Source organism: Morone saxatilis, unplaced genomic scaffold (genome assembly GCF_004916995.1).
Source record: "Morone saxatilis isolate NCDOM2014 unplaced genomic scaffold, NCSU_SB_2.0 Contig5, whole genome shotgun sequence".
Classification (NCBI taxonomy): domain Eukaryota; kingdom Metazoa; phylum Chordata; class Actinopteri; family Moronidae; genus Morone; species Morone saxatilis.
The window spans coordinates 24452335-24467957 of record NW_023340095.1 but is presented as its reverse complement, the minus strand read 5'-3'; the positions used below and the strand labels follow the sequence as shown (position 1 = coordinate 24467957).

Below are 15623 nucleotides of genomic sequence, written 5' to 3'. Positions count from 1 at the left end.
TACTGGTTTTGTTTTCAATGCCAATTTTATTTTTGGATGCCAAATTTTAAAGTCACCGTTCTGGCTCCATAATTTGTTAGATTCAAATGCCACAAACACTTGGATGTGAACTATGCATTTAAATCTGCATTAACCATTATTTCTGATGTTATCATTGAACCATGTTTGTGTAATATGAAATTATTAAATGTAATAATTGATTGATTTCATAAACACTGAAACTACTACTCAGCAGAGTAGCGCATACAGCAGGCAGAACATGTAGACAGACAACCTACAGTATAGAGCAGCTGCACCGGGGTGACTGGACTTATGAAGACTGTTCTGAGACACCGAAGACAAGCTTCAATGAAGATCAGGTCCGGACACAGGAGACCTGCAAGCACAAAACAGAGCCATTGTATTGGTCTGACATTGTCATCTGCACCAAGTATTTGCATGCTCGAGTATGTGTATCCCTTAACCTTGAAGAAGGGCAGGGATGATGTGACAGTCCACCAGGGACTTGATGTTGTTCTCTGTGCCCATGGCTAAGCTACCCAGCACCACGGAACATTCCCTCCGCAGCTCCAGACTGGACGAGCTCTGCTGGAGCAGGTACAGTAATCTGGAAACAATAACACACAAACACTGAAGCAAGTTTACTGTAAAGGCAGCTTACAGTAACCTGTAAGGTGCAGGGTAGATGGTGTGAGTTTTTCATTTAGTTGCACTCTACTGAAATGAATAAATAAAAAATATAATGGCTTTTTTTGATAGGTCAGGTGAAGATAGGAAAGGGGGGGGTGAAATGCAGCAAAGGGCCGCAGGTTGGAATCGAAACTACCCCAACCATGTTAATATGTAACACCAATGTCTGAGAGTACTTGGATAACATTTTGAAAGGTAAGAAAATGCGAAGTAGGAATAAAGATGTGTGAAGGCGTGGAAGTGGAAAAGTGTGCAGAGACGTACCTCGGCACAGCTCCGAGGACAATCAGATTGGCCTTCTGCTTGTTGTTTCCTATGACAGCATTCTTCATGTCACTGAAGTCAGACAAAGACACAAGATGAGGACCCTGGTTGGCAATCTACTAGAGGCAACTGTGACAAATGAACTCTGCATTCAATAACAAATGTTGAAGAGTTGGTATGGTTAGAAAATGCTTTACATTGCAGCCTTTAACGTACAACGTAACTCCTCTCAATTTACAGTGTAATTTTTTGTACTAAGTAGCAATGCAGAATATATATCAGGATATGATAAATCATGAGTCAGTAATAATAAAAATGTATTTTGAATGGAATATTTTGTATCTTATGCAAAATGTTTGATTGGCTTTCATAGAACATAAAGCCTAAGTATGATTTTGATGAAAACAAGAACAAAATTCATGAACATTTGAAGAGTCAGAACCTATATTGTGCATCCTTATTGCTAACGGTGTATGTACTATGTACATAATTCAATTTCAATTCAATTTTATTTGTATAGCGGCAATTCATAACAGAAGTTACCGAACTCCTTATAACATTTACAGAGACCCAACAGTACCACCATGAGCAAGACCTTGGTGACAAGGGCAAGTAAACAGCCTGTTAACAGGCATAAGAGTAAGTACAAGAGAACAAGATGTGAAGTTAGCGAATAATGGGGGAAACAATGTAGCAACTTAGAGACTTAGAATTTATACTGTAGGTATTTTTTAACTAACAGGTAGCTATTCTAATATTATGGGGTACAGTATGACCTACTCAGCAACAATATGGCATTTGTGTTTCCTAACTTTACAAGTTCAACCCACATGTATGCATCAGTACATACTGAATTGGTGCAGCATACAAAAAATGTCACTGTAAATTGGGAAGAATTACGCTGTACGTTGCAGGCCATAATCTAAAGCGTTCCCCTTGCTAATGTATATTTCTGCAGGTCAGAACAATAATTGTAATATTTACACATTCTAAAAATATTAAACATATACACATCTAAGTACTGCACATTATGTTTCATGAAAGATGCATTTCACCCAGTGCTCTCCTTTGTAGGGCCCGATATATCGGTTGGCCGCTATTGACCTATCATAGACATATCAGTATCAGCATATATGTTAGCTGATATGAAAAAAAAAAAAATTCCCCATATATAATGCAGAAAGAAATTCTCGTAGGGATATTTTGGTGTCACCGCAAAGTTTACAATACTGTGGCAAACAGGACAGATTAAAGAGAAGAAGCAGCTCTCAGCAATCTCAACTACAGTTGGTTCACAATATATATGTTTAATTATTTAACATGTTGAAGAACATTTAACGTAAATATTCTTTATTAAAGTTATTGGTTTAAAAAAGCAGCCTGTTGAGTACTTTGACATGGTCATGTCAGTGCACAATCCACATTGGAAAGATCAATTTTCATTGCAGCCACCATACTGGTAATCAGTGAATATTTCCCTTCTGAAATCCTTCTGAAATCGGTCAGGCTCTAGTCTTTTGATAATATATGTTTAGCTAATAGTTAGTAATAGAATTGGAACGGAGGAGGTTCACATCAAGCATAATGCACCACATATTCTTATAGAACACAGAGTGAGTCTGTTCATTTGTATTCACTGCATTTTGTTTTCCGTGCAGAGTTTCCTCTGCTCTGCATGTGTCCCTGATGATATCAAATAGCAGGTGAGTGAGGCTAGTGGAAAACTACAGCTATAGCAGGCACTCAGTTCAGTCAGGTGCTCTGCTAGTGGAGTGGTACAAGCCGTAACCAGAGCTAGTCTCTTCCAAAGTTAAAAATAACAATGAAATAGGCAGAGTCACTGCAGTTGAGACACAGAGTAAGAGCGAGAAATTAAGTCACATGAAGGAGTGAAATGCATCTTGAAATAGGCCGTCACATAAAGTCTGTGTATGTAAACACACAGGGCATGCTCACTGAGAAACACCACCATCAGAGAAGTTTTTCAACAGATTAATTCTATGTATGATATTCAAAAGAGGCACTTTTATCAGCTACTTGAATCAATGATCTGTGAAGGACAAATTAGAAACACCAGCTGAAGTTACTGGAAGAGTGTGGGCTTTATTCCGACACAATTCAGAAAAAAAACACATGCTGATGAACTTACATGACTCCCTGCAGCACTTTCTGTGGGTCGGGGTCGAACAGTCTGTCAACATAATGGCGACTGGTGGCAGTGACTTCCTGCATGAGGACAAATATGACAGAGACATAAGTGACATAACTCACTAACATATACATTTCCCAGCTAAGACTATCTTGCTGGAAAGTTAATGACATTGTATCACACACATATACACAAAAATCAGGGAGAAAAGCCTATCAGAGTCTGCATAATCAGGTTTATTTCCTGATTGAGAAATAGCAGGCATATAAATTAAACCTACACGTATATAACACACAACAGCATCCATGACAGGGCCCTTTGTAGCCACTTGGAGCACCAGAAAACTTTGTTATATCACTGACACCTTTACCAGAAGTTTCCATATGACCCCAGAGGAGCAAAGCTCACCAAGCTAGCAACATGCTGTTAGCTTCTGTTGCCTACACGCTGCTGATAAGGAGTTCAGCAGTGTCTGTACCTACATGAACTTCTTTACAAATGTGTTTTTCTACTTTAGTTTAACCGTAAAAATGTAATACACACAACAACAAAGCTGCTTATGATCAAAAAAGTGAAGACGGCTTAATAAATATGAGCTAGCATGATATCTAGAGGGTCTAAAACAGTGTCTTCTGCATGTACCTAACGTGGGGGCGTTTCACTGTTGCACTCCTGAGTATGCTCGTTTATCACTTCCCATTAGTGTTAACTTTAGTCAAGTTACGTCTGACAGCCATTGTCACCTGCAAGAATACATTACAGTACTAATTGCTGGACTTTCTACTGCTGACAGCTAATTTTACCCAGCCGAAAACTCCCCAAGAGGTAATGAGTGAGTTATGTTAGCTTCGCTAGCGAAACCGTATGCTACTTGGACAACCTCACGTTAGCTAGCCAAGTTTGCTATTGCAATTAGCAAGCTACAGTGGTTAAAGACAAATAATAATGGATGGCTGGAATAAAAGCTCATCCTTGCAACTAATATCCACTGTTCTTTATGCACTATTTTACACATGTTTGATTTTTTTCCGTCAACAGCAGTGAGTGACAGCACTCTCACTCTTAGCAGTTAGCTGCTAACTCATTCCCAGTGACACTGACAGGTACTTCATTCGTTTGATTTGGTTTCCTCGATACCCCGACGGGGAGAGCGGACACATTATTCGCGTGCATCCCTTCACATGTGCACGATCCCGCCCACCCGGGCGTAGTCAGGATAAAAAGCGTTCTCATCGTCAGCTACGTAGGCGGACCGCTACAGTGCTACATGTTGCAAAGCCTCTAACTTAGCTTGCAGGCTAACATAAGACATAAACCCTCCCTAGCTTAATAGCTCTTAGCTTCTTCATATGAATGATCAAATTATATCAACCACTCACTGTTGGAGTGCGCATATTGAAAATCTGACAATGCTACTTGAAACTATGAGAGTGACACTCACAGACAGCACACTGATGCGGAGAGGGGCCTCCAACAAGCACGCCATCTCTCTTCCCCCGATCGAGCGCCCCAATCGGCGCAGCACTTTGCAGACACTCCGCCCCCCAGAGCAACTGTGAGCGGCTTTTAAAAAGTAACTGCAGCTGAATCACACAGCCCCCCCTCGCTGGCGTTAGAATAAAAACCGGTAACTATATTCCTCTGTGGGTTCGGCTATAATCACTAGCATTAGATATACAACAAAACAACACTGCTAACTTGGCGAGCTGTCTGTCAGACAGTGGATTTGTCAATTAGGTAAATTTTGTTTATAAATGTGACGTAGGTGAGGTCTCTTTAAGTTAGATTCGATACATTTACGACCTATATAAACCATGTAATGGATACTACAATGAACATAACATATTCAGTCTGTGTAACAGATACCAATATTAGCTCTGTATATACTAAATAATACGTACAATACACAGTAAATAGCGGCCCACATATTTTGATCGAATATACTGCCAGTGATCAAAAGTGGTTTGCTTAAACTGGGGACGTACTGCGCATGTGCTGTGAGCGGTGGATGCGAGGTGGGAAAATTCATTCTATCGTGTGTCTGCTAACCTGTAACATAAACATGATTGTCAGAAGAAGTTTGTAGCTTTACAGAGTATATGACACACAGAGACACTCTTCAGTTATTCGTTCATCTCCGTAAGTACTCAGTTTGTTAGCTTATGCTTGTGCGCGAAATATTGTTCCCTCTTTGCTGTCGGGTCGTTTCTACACATTTCAATCAGCGTTAGATTAAGCTAACTCCGTAGCGTAGCTAGCTACTGCGTGTTATGCGCGTTATGTTTAACGTTAGCTGGTGCTGGTAGTGTGTTAGTGGACGTAAAGTACACAGAGCAGACACAATCTTGCAAACGCCTCGTGGATACGCACATTAGGATAACTGTGGCGGCAGTCCCACTTGTCAAAGCTGGTTTTGACACTACTACGGGAAGCCACTGAGAGCTCCAGAAATACCCCAATGCCCTAATGTCTCATGTCACTGCCACGGAGGCTTCTGTCATTGTTTCAGTCACTCATATAAAGATGAAACATGACACTGGCGGTTCTGTCCACAGTGAGTTAATACCACTGTACTGAACAAGACAGTTTACTTGTATTCACAGCAACTGGGTAACTGAGATAATCCAAGATATAAACAACAATATGTCAACTCTTCACTGACAATACTATTGATAAGCGTGAAACCCAATAGGACAGTCAATGGAGTGACTATGTAATAGTCTTGTGAGTAAATGTAATGTGTAATGTAAAGTGTTAAAATGGCTGTAAACACTAGACCTATTTTATATATTTTGTTGAGTTGTGTGCTTGTATAATCCCAAATATTTCCAACAATGTTCAGACCCAGAGAAATCTGTCATTCTGTCTAGTTATTTTATTCAGGTAACAGTGCGTTTCATTTGGTTTCCCATCAGGGAAATGATGTGCCCTATACCCCTTCTGGTAAAGTAGGTCTATCTGCAGGTGCACAGTACTACAGAGCGTGACGACTACATGACACACGACTCAAAGCGCTCACAGTTTGGTAAGTTTTAAGCACCGGAACTACTTGGTTAGTTTAAGGAAAAGATCATGCCTTGGGTTATAATATTAAGTACATTAATCCAGGAAGTCATCTCAGGGCATGTGTTGTGTAGTAAAGTGTGTGTGTCACATAGTCTGGGACTTCTGGGTAAACGTGGAATTTGTCAGTGAGGATGGACGGTCTCGAACATAAGTTAAAGTAACGTGAATAAAACTTTAATATTATCTCATCCATGAACAATTTCTGTGTGAGTCACATCAGATAGATTTTCATCAGCAATGAGGACTACACCTCCCATGATCCCACGCTACTTCACGACATTATCAAACATCAAGTCTTTTCTGTGATTGGATGTGACAGACCTCCAGCTACTGTGCGTTTAAGGGCATTTCCATTGTGTTTACATCTCCTGTGTACATTACCCGTACAAACTTGACATTTAATTGTTAAACCTACTGACTTAAAACCATTCTTTGCTCTCCTGTTATGCCTTATACTTCTTAGTGAAAGGAATAGCATCGCCAATGTTTTGAACTTTGTTTTGGTTGTATTTCTACAGATCACCAAAAGATTATTTACAGAGGCGCAGGCCTCAGCATCCCTGCGTGTGGAGGCCGAAAGCCCCTGGGTGAGCACAGAATACAAACCAAGACTGTGAGTTTCTCTGGGAACTCGCAGCTCACCTGTAGTGCAGCATGAAGATTGCTGTAGAAGGCTGTTGCCATGGGGAGCTGGACAAGATCTACGAGACAATTGCATACCTGGAGAAAAAGGAAGGGGTGAAAGTGGACCTGCTGCTTTGCTGTGGAGACTTCCAAGCCGTGCGAAATGAAGGAGACATGAAGTGCATGGCGGTACCAGCCAAGTACAGATCGATGCAGACCTTTTACAAGTCAGTGCTTTGGTTTATTTTTCATGTTTTAAAAAAAGTGCAAGACATGAGTGAAAGCCTTTAAAACTTTAATATTACACCATTCTGTGTTACAGGTACTATTCTGGAGAGAAGAAGGCTCCAGTCCTGACCATCTTCATTGGAGGGAACCATGAGGCTTCCAACCACCTGCAGGAGCTGCCTTATGGAGGCTGGGTGGCACCAAACATTTATTATCTGGGTAGGGACCAGCAGACAGTAGATGTGATTATTCTGTCTACCTGTTTATCTGTTGATTCCCAGACCTGACGTGACCATATTTTCTACAGGTTATGCTGGTGTTATTCGCTACAAAGGCATTCGAATCGGTGGCTTGTCTGGAATCTTCAAATCACGTGACTACAGAAAGGGTGAGTTCTGTTTTTAATTTTCTTTTTCAGTATCTCAGTCAGTGTGTCTCTTGGTCATTTGATATCCCTTTCAGAAAAGGGTAAAAAGATAAATTATTAATGGTTATTTGGTCATTTTAAAAAAAGTTAAATACAAGGTGCTTTACTTATTTCCTGGTCAAAAAGGGATGAGTGAAAGTTTAATTTCTCTGTTTTGTAGAACTAATATAAAAAATATTTATTTTCTGAGACCGGATGTGTTCATTTAGACAAATTCACTAAATGTAGGATTCCCAGTGTTGCTTCATCCCAGGCTATTTTAGACAAAATAAGGCCTTTTTGACAATGGAAAAAACACCTTGTACATCATTTTGAAAACTCAATTAAAACATTTTTGTTTATTTTAATACCTGTTTCTGAAAGGAATATTGAGTGGTCCAAAGATACACTGACCTATCTCAGTGGTTGAACTTATACACACTCTGCAGCATGCTTACAAGAAATGTGTGCTCTTGAAGGTCACCATGAATTCCCTCCGTACAATCCTGACACGCTTCGAAGTGTATACCACATCCGAAATGTTGAGGTATTCAAATTAAAACAGGTAAATATCGTAGGTTCAACTTCTTTTCTTGCACACAGTTCAGAAGATTGTCCATTTATTTATCGAAACAGCATATTTTATTTAAAAATGTTTATTTCCACTAAGATCAACATGCCCATAGACATTTTCATGAGCCACGACTGGCCTCGTGGAATCTACTACTATGGGAGTACGGGGGAACTGTTGCGAAAGAAGAAATTTCTGCGTCAGGAAGTGGAGTCCAACACTCTGGGAAGTCCTGCTGCTGAGGAGCTGCTAGCTCACCTCCAGCCCAGCTACTGGTTCTCTGCACATCTTCATGTGAAATTTGCTGCTGTTATGCAGCATCCGGTGAGCGTGACTGCCCATAGAACTGCTGCTGCTGCTGCTGATACATTTTAGATTCTGATTTTATTAACTCTGAGTACCAACCTAATATACCAATTGTCTTGTCTTTAGCCTAAAGGTAACGCCCCCCCACGTGTAACAAAGTTCCTGTCCCTGGATAAATGTCTGCCCTACAGGGAATTCCTACAGGTGAGAGAAAATTGTGCTGCTAATTATACAAAGGTTACGATCTAGTTCAGTGGTTCTGAAACTGTGGAACATAGAGCCACTGAAGAGGGGGTGTGGATGACCAGGGGAACAAGAATGTGATCAATGTAGGGAAAATAACCAAAGAGTCTGCGGATTGTGTCGTGCTGACCTTTTGTTTCATAAAAAATTCAACTTGGATCCTTTTTGACTAGTTAACCTCTCATTAGTAATAATTGATCAAAATTGTTGGCTGGTGTGGCTTGATTTGGCTTCTGCTGGGGGGCATGCCAGAAGAAATTTGAGAACAACTGTTCTAGTTGAAGCTGTAGGGGTGATAGTTATTTATTTATATACCTTTTGTGTTGCAGATTGTGGATGTTCCAGAGAGACCGGGTTCATCTGAGGGTCTGGAGTATGATCCAGAGTGGCTTGCGATCCTGAAGGCCACCAACAGTCTACAAAGGACCACCCCACACCCCTGGAACCCCCCAGAGAACAATGGCCTGCACGAGCGGTACACAGATATTAAACTTACAAGCAGAGCATATGCAGTCAGTTGAAAGATGGCTTCAGTCGTGAAATGAACACTGAACGTAAAAGTCTGCTGACAAAGCTGAAAGAGCGGTAATGTAGCTGTGACTGAAGCAGTAGCATCATGCCGTTGGTAAAGCACTGCACTATCTTGGAGAGGCTGAATATATATTTTAATATTCTTGGAATACAATTAATGATCGTTCTCAATTAATCCGCCAAAAAATGTACAATCGACACAGGCTTATTATATTGTTTTATTGTATTGAGTATATATATTTTATCATATCTTAATGTATTTGTATGTATTGTAAAAATACAAACACACAGTCTCTGTAGTGAATAGCAATGGCATACAGGTGTGTAAGTAGACTCGACCATCTCAGACAAACAACAATACACTACCACTGAGCAATACACTCTGGAAATAATAACTGAAATTATAGATACTGATTAATCAGGCTGATAATCTGGTATTTTGAAATAATAAGCATCGGCAAATGACTGCACTCGCAAGCCGTAAACAAAAACATGTCTGCCGGCAGCCTTGTTGGTGTGTCTGATCTCCCCCTTTGTGAGTTTTGAGAAGATGGTAAAAAGTTGAGTTTGGAGCCTTGTACTATAACTCTAATGCAGATTTCTAACCCTGCTGTACATTTTTGTCACTATCATCTTTTCTAAATGACATGTTTATCCTAAATGGCAACAAATCCGACCTAAAATGATTACTGTCCCGCTCTCCCTTAAATAGCAGTCACATGCTGAACTTCCATCTAAACAACATGTATATGTATATTGTAATGTACATGGAATAATGGAATTGTACAGGATTTTTCTTCGTTTTGATATCGGCATTATTTATCGGCCATCAGCCACTCAGCTCTCTTAATGTCAGCATTGGCCATTGAAAAACACATATCAGTCGATCACTAACTAAAATAATTAAATTAAGTATTAAATATTACGTTTTTGTTTTTTTGTTTTTTTCTCATTACCTGCTCAAGTTGCATTTGCCAGCACTCTCAGCCCTGAAGTTACATGCTGTGCACAAAGCTTTTTTTCTTTTTCATATTCAGTTTACTATAAGACAAGCTTGAAACATAAAAACATAAAAATAACTTGTCAATTAAATAGTTGACTAATAAAAATGGAATAATTGCCTAATTCCCTCTCATACTTCTGCAGTTGACTTAAACATAATGCCACAACAGTTGGGCTCACAGTTTTGGTTCATGCTGCCACTTAATAATATGGATTGTCTGCACCCTGCAGGTGGGACTTCAGAGCTTCAGAAGCAGCTATGATGGAGGTGGTGGAGGATTTCAACGGTGAACTCACCATTCCAGACAACTTTAGCCGGACTGTGCCACCCTACGACCCCAACAAGCCCCAGCCCCATGCCAGCCCCAGCTGCAACACCAACCCTCAGACCACAGAGCTCTGTGCCACGCTAGGCCTCACAGACATCTACGCCCAGGCTGGGCAGGGAGGAGATGACCTGGGGAGAGTTCAGGGCAGTATCGTAGGGGAGGAGGAGGATGATGAAGATAGACACAGTGTAGGGAGTGTGGACGAGCCCAGCGAGTACCCGAGCGACACTTCGGGATTGTCAAGCTCGTTTAATCCCGACGAAATCACGATAGAGGATGAGTGGGAAGAAGAGGAGGGAGAGAAGGGAAAGGAGGAGGTTGAAGGGAGGTCGAACGCAGCAGTAAAGGGAGATAAGCTCTCTAATGCACCTGTAGGTGAGTTTAACACCGCCAGCCGGATGGTGCTGCCCGAGCCCAAATCTGAGGCCTCACCCACTCGTCTGTCCAACATCATGAACCTGCCGCCCCCCTTCCACTCCACCCCTGCAGTAGCCCGGCTTCAGCCTGGAGCAGAAGAGGAAGGACAGTGCGAGGGCGACGATGAGGATGCCACAGCTGTACGTATGCTAAAACGTACCAGCGACGAGACCGGGGATCCTGGCAGCAGAGGCACAACACCCAGAATCAAACGCAGGAACCAGGTCATCTATACAGCAGCGGAGGATGACGAGGGTGAGGATTAGAGGTCAGGGTGAGAGAAAGCAGAAGGCAAGGACCCATGAGTGTAATTCTCCGTCAGTTTATCAGTTCTGTTCATGTTCAGTATAGAATCCAAAATCAGAAGAAAAACACAAAAAACACGAACAAATAATAGTTCATTTTTTGTACTTTAGATTTTACACTCAAGTCAAAAAGAGGAAATGAACAAGCTTTGATTTTTATCTTAAAATTTAAATATTTGGGCTCTATGCGTGTACTGGGATGGGAATGGGAATGTTTTTAAGATTTTTCAATATCAAAATGATTCAGCGATAGTTGTCAGCAGAAATGAAATGTTATAGTTAATTGGGCAAATTTTATTTGACAAAATGTAAAGAAATCACTACTCACTGAATCCACATTATACATTATTATACTGCTATTTCTTGTTCATCTGACTTGTAACATTTTCCAAAAGACTTGCTGATGTTCATATTAATTTCATGAAATCAGGTTGACCCAGTCAGTGTATTTGCTGCAAAGTGAGTGATCAATTCGAACACATACTCGATTTTATGCTCAAATCAAAAGTACGAAAAAGTATTAGTTGCGTTGGATTGATAAATGAATAACGACAAGGAATCTTTTTTTTTTCTGATTTTGGACTCCCAATTGAACATGAAAAAAAAGGAATGATACAGGGATTGTACTGATGTACAGATTTACTGTCTGCCTTTTCTGCAGCTACTGACATGAGCTGTACAAGCATAAAATCCGGCATTATTAAAATGTCCTAAAAGCAGACTGTACATGACAAAAGAGCATTTCTGGATTTAGTTTCTACAGAAAGGTGGTTATAGCTATGTTGTCTCTTTGTTAAAATATGATTTTTATATATATTTTAATCTAACCGACATAGAATTTTAGGAAACATTTCTGTTTTTTTATACATGTCATTTCAAGACAACAGCAATGATTAAAGAGGCTGGAAAATTAAAATGTCCTTTTTTTTTTATTTTTTATGAATGAATGACTTCATACACCATTGTACAGCCACTTACCAATACAGATAAAATGTGGCTGTCGGTGTCTTTTGTTTTTCTTCACCGAGGCAAGTGAAAGAAAAGCATTCAGCACTCGGTGCCACTCACAGCTTTATTGAACACTACACAAACCGAGGTACTGATGTAAAGTCTTGTTTTAATTACCTTTGTCATCTCAAGTGCACAGAACACTGAAGAACAATGAATGTTGTTATATAATGAGCTAATGGTGTCCAGGGGGGAGAACAAGTCATTTTAGCTTGTATTTGAATACTAATTGAAAATGGTATTGTTCTTCAAATGCCTCTTATTTTTTTTTAGACCCTTAATTAGTTCACCATATTTTTATCAAAAGATCTTACTACCTTAGTTGCTTTAAGTGCTATTTGTTTTGTTAGAATAAGTTTAAATAGCTCTACATTGATTATAAGAGATCAGTCAGTAACATGTCTCCCAGTCCCTCTCCTTCCTGCAGTAAACCAGAGAATACACTTCCCGGTATCCTGTTCCCAACTTTTTCCAATCAGGAGAGAGAACTCCAGCAGAAGGCAGCAGAATATCAGTGTGGTGACGTTAGGAGGAGGGAGGGGACTGCTAACTGGAGAGCAGACAGGAAGTTAGCCAAAATGCTCATTTCACTGATAGTGCCTTTAAATATACGTGGTCGTGTATCTGAAAATGAAGCAAAGATTTTTTCTGGACACCAATATTTGTTTAAATCAAACAGATTTATAACATCGATTAGAGTCCTTTAAACGTTCCATTCCAGTGTGCTCTGCTAAAATCAACATACACTTCCATTAAAAGTAAGACAATATACAACATACAGTGTATTCAGAAGATCTCTTTACATCCATACAAAGAGCCAATACAGTATAGCCTAATGACAGGGTGCCCAGTTATTGGTTTAAAGTACAAGCCAATGTCAGGGAAATGGTTCTCCTGCACTTTACCTACGAAGCACACACTTAAAGAAAAGCCCCAAACAGGATTCACAAAAAAAGAAAACTGGGAATAGGCACTTCTGTTTTTGTTTTGTTTTTGTGTGTTTTCATCAATCCCTTACTCATTTTGTTCAGCTAAGCCTTGGCAGCAACAAAGCACGCAACTCTGTTTTAAGAGCATCATATTCAGTTAAATGAATGAGTAAAACCATTTAAGATTACTGATTTCATGTTCAGCAACAACTTAAGGGGACAGATGAGGGGCACATTAAACACAAGATGGGCAGATGCTGTCCTACATGGCGTGGTACAGGTTTATAACTAATCACCCCCCAATATAACATTTATCAGACGCCAATCATTTCATCTGGGCAGAGCTATAGATGGGCCGAATTTTCCTTTTATTACAGTTGACCCCTCTTAAGTTCCTTAGCAAAGCCCCTTTTTGCTTTGTGCTCCAATAACGGTTGAGCAAGTCTGTCAATTTTCTCCTTTTAACTATCTTCCAAATGTGGGTGTCTTTTCAACATAGGCGAGCCTAGCACAGAGGTTCTCAAAGACCCCCACAATAGATGCACATTAGACCACAGATACCAAGATTTTTTCTTAAGGAATCCCAGTCTGAGTGCCTTTTTCAGTTTGTCTTCATAGTCAATCAAGGATTAAACTAGGATCACTAATAAATTACTATCAATCAAAGGGCCAAGCCTGTATCTTCCCTTGTTGTTCCAACATCCTCCTCTTGCTGAGGACCAACCCACTCAAAGAGCATATAGAAGGGAGAAAGTTGACTGAGGCTTGCTCAACTGTTAGCTGGAGCACAGGGTGAAAAGGGGCAGGACTTTGGAAGGGTCAATTAGCCCCATCACTCACGGTGATCATTGAAAAATGGGATTTAGCTATTTATTCAAAACATGGTCTTTATAAGTCTTGTATCTGATGCAATACTACTTTCTTTGGGTTTGAGGGTTATATTTTCTGCTACAGGCATGTAATTAGTTAGAGTTACCAGTTTCCTGCTCATACACAGCAATGTTAAAGTCATGTGCCAACATACACTCCATATCAAGTCTATATTGTTGCAGTTTGTGTTACAGCCTGTGGTGCTTCACATTTTCCTTACAAGCACTCAAGCAAGGCATTGGGAACCAAAAAGGAACACTGCACTTTAACACGCTTAAACAAGTCTGCAGGACCAAATGTATGTATGAGAAACACAACGGAAAATCATCAATCTTGTAAAGAAACAATTTCAGTGAATCAGAACTTGGCCTCACACACTGAGTTTCTATCTGGACAGAAGGAGAGGAGTAATGTGAGTGGAAGCAGACACTAGAGCATCACTACCAGCAGTCAAGAGAAGTCAAAATACTGGACAATAAATACGTACAAATTGACTTATGTTGGGCAAACTGTGCCTCTGCTTATCTGATGTGGGTTTGAATAGTGCCAGTGACACCAGGGAAGGTCAGGTTAGGAATAATGGGATCATTCCAGTGGGACAGTATGTGGCATTATTCACAGCAGGATTTGATTGATTCTGGACTAGGAGGAGGCAAAGCAAGCAAGCGCAGCCCTAACCATTTGGCTTTTATGTGTTGACCCTTTTTTCTCCTTTCCTTTCGTGGCTGCTCGCCAGCGTGTGCTGCTCATTTTGTGCATTTTTACGCAATCAGGGCTGCGACTGAAATGATGCAAGAATGAAAACGAAAGTTTACAATTAGTACTAAATACTACAACAGGCTTGCCACTGTCTTCCACATTCTTTATTCTCCTCCTCTCAAGTCCTCACTATACCTCCCCCTGGTCATTTCCAAATGCAGAATCTCAGTTGGTGGTCAAGAGACACAGATGTGAAACACTGCGTCTTTCTCCTCCATCTCTGCTGGCTCTTCCTTTCCTCTAATTCTCTCCTTTGATTTTCTGTCTGCTTGGACAGGAGGATGAATGGAGGGGAAGGGGGTGAGTGGATGCTGGGTTTCCCCGCACCAGGCCCACCCCTGTAAGTTGGTTGAAGGAGACAGGATGGCTGAAGGGCTGTGTTGGTGTGGATGGTGGAATACTGGTGGGAGTAGTGGGGTCTAGTTGCCACCACAGCAGGCTCTGGTAGAGTGGGCATCAGGGTCCTGGAGGTTGACTCCCCGATGTCGCGCTGCATGTGTAGGGTTTTGGGTGTCTGTTTTTGGCATCTTTTTTGCTACATTAAGACAAAGTCACATTTTTTTGTGTCACTCTTTTTTTTTTTTTGAAATCAAAATAACAGACTCCACTTTCTACCTTAAAAGAACTAGAAAGAACACATATCTACCAAGAAAAATAACTAATAATATAATTCAAAAATTCCTGCATTTGAATTTAAACCCACACCAACTCTAATCAAAAGACAAAAACACCAGATTTATTTTTATTCAGAAAATGTGCCAGGTTTTATGTGTATGCCCTATCAGTGTTGATGGTTAATGTAGTCAATTAAATAATAAATTGCTCAGTGTGTGCTATATTGACCGAGAAAGCTGAGTTTTCTGCTTTCGGAGCCATGCCAGCAGTGCCTACATATACCAGGATGCATTGCGTGAAAGCCCCTGACG

The 15623-nt window shown here is 40.5% G+C and overlaps 3 protein-coding genes across 5 annotated transcripts in view; 1 reads left to right on the top strand and 2 right to left on the bottom strand.

The window, feature by feature from the left end:
* armc8 (armadillo repeat containing 8) overlaps positions 1 to 4835 on the bottom strand; it is a gene marked incomplete in the record, with an annotated part of 11211 nt that extends 6376 nt beyond the window's left edge. The window contains 5 exon segments of the mRNA XM_035676426.1: positions 279 to 376; positions 465 to 607; positions 955 to 1026; positions 3104 to 3180; positions 4545 to 4835. Coding sequence (XP_035532319.1) covers positions 279 to 376; positions 465 to 607; positions 955 to 1026; positions 3104 to 3180; positions 4545 to 4589 — 435 coding nt within the window.
* Positions 4836 to 5096: 261 nt separating this feature from the next.
* On the top strand, positions 5097 to 12047 carry dbr1 (debranching RNA lariats 1). Of its 3 annotated transcripts, none has more exons than XM_035676428.1 (10): positions 5097 to 5242; positions 6019 to 6128; positions 6688 to 7020; positions 7116 to 7240; positions 7329 to 7409; positions 7907 to 7992; positions 8098 to 8322; positions 8431 to 8508; positions 8877 to 9022; positions 10312 to 12047. In XM_035676428.1, the coding sequence occupies exons 3-10, from the start codon at positions 6824 to 6826 to the stop codon at positions 11090 to 11092; spliced, it is 1719 nt and encodes a 572-aa protein (XP_035532321.1). In that variant the 5' UTR covers positions 5097 to 5242; positions 6019 to 6128; positions 6688 to 6823; the 3' UTR covers positions 11093 to 12047. The 3 variants fall into 3 exon arrangements, with proteins under 3 accessions (XP_035532321.1, XP_035532323.1, XP_035532322.1); XM_035676429.1 differs by having other exon boundaries at positions 5103 to 5242; positions 6056 to 6128; XM_035676430.1 differs by lacking the exon at positions 6019 to 6128 and having other exon boundaries at positions 5099 to 5242.
* A 297-nt stretch (positions 12048 to 12344) lies between these two features.
* rab5b (RAB5B, member RAS oncogene family) overlaps positions 12345 to 15623 on the bottom strand; it is a 6806-nt gene continuing 3527 nt past the window's right edge. Inside the window, exon 6 of the mRNA XM_035676439.1 lies at positions 12345 to 15232. Within this exon, the coding sequence (XP_035532332.1) occupies positions 15117 to 15232 (116 nt within the window). The 3' untranslated portion in view covers positions 12345 to 15116. The remainder of the gene's footprint in view (positions 15233 to 15623) is intronic.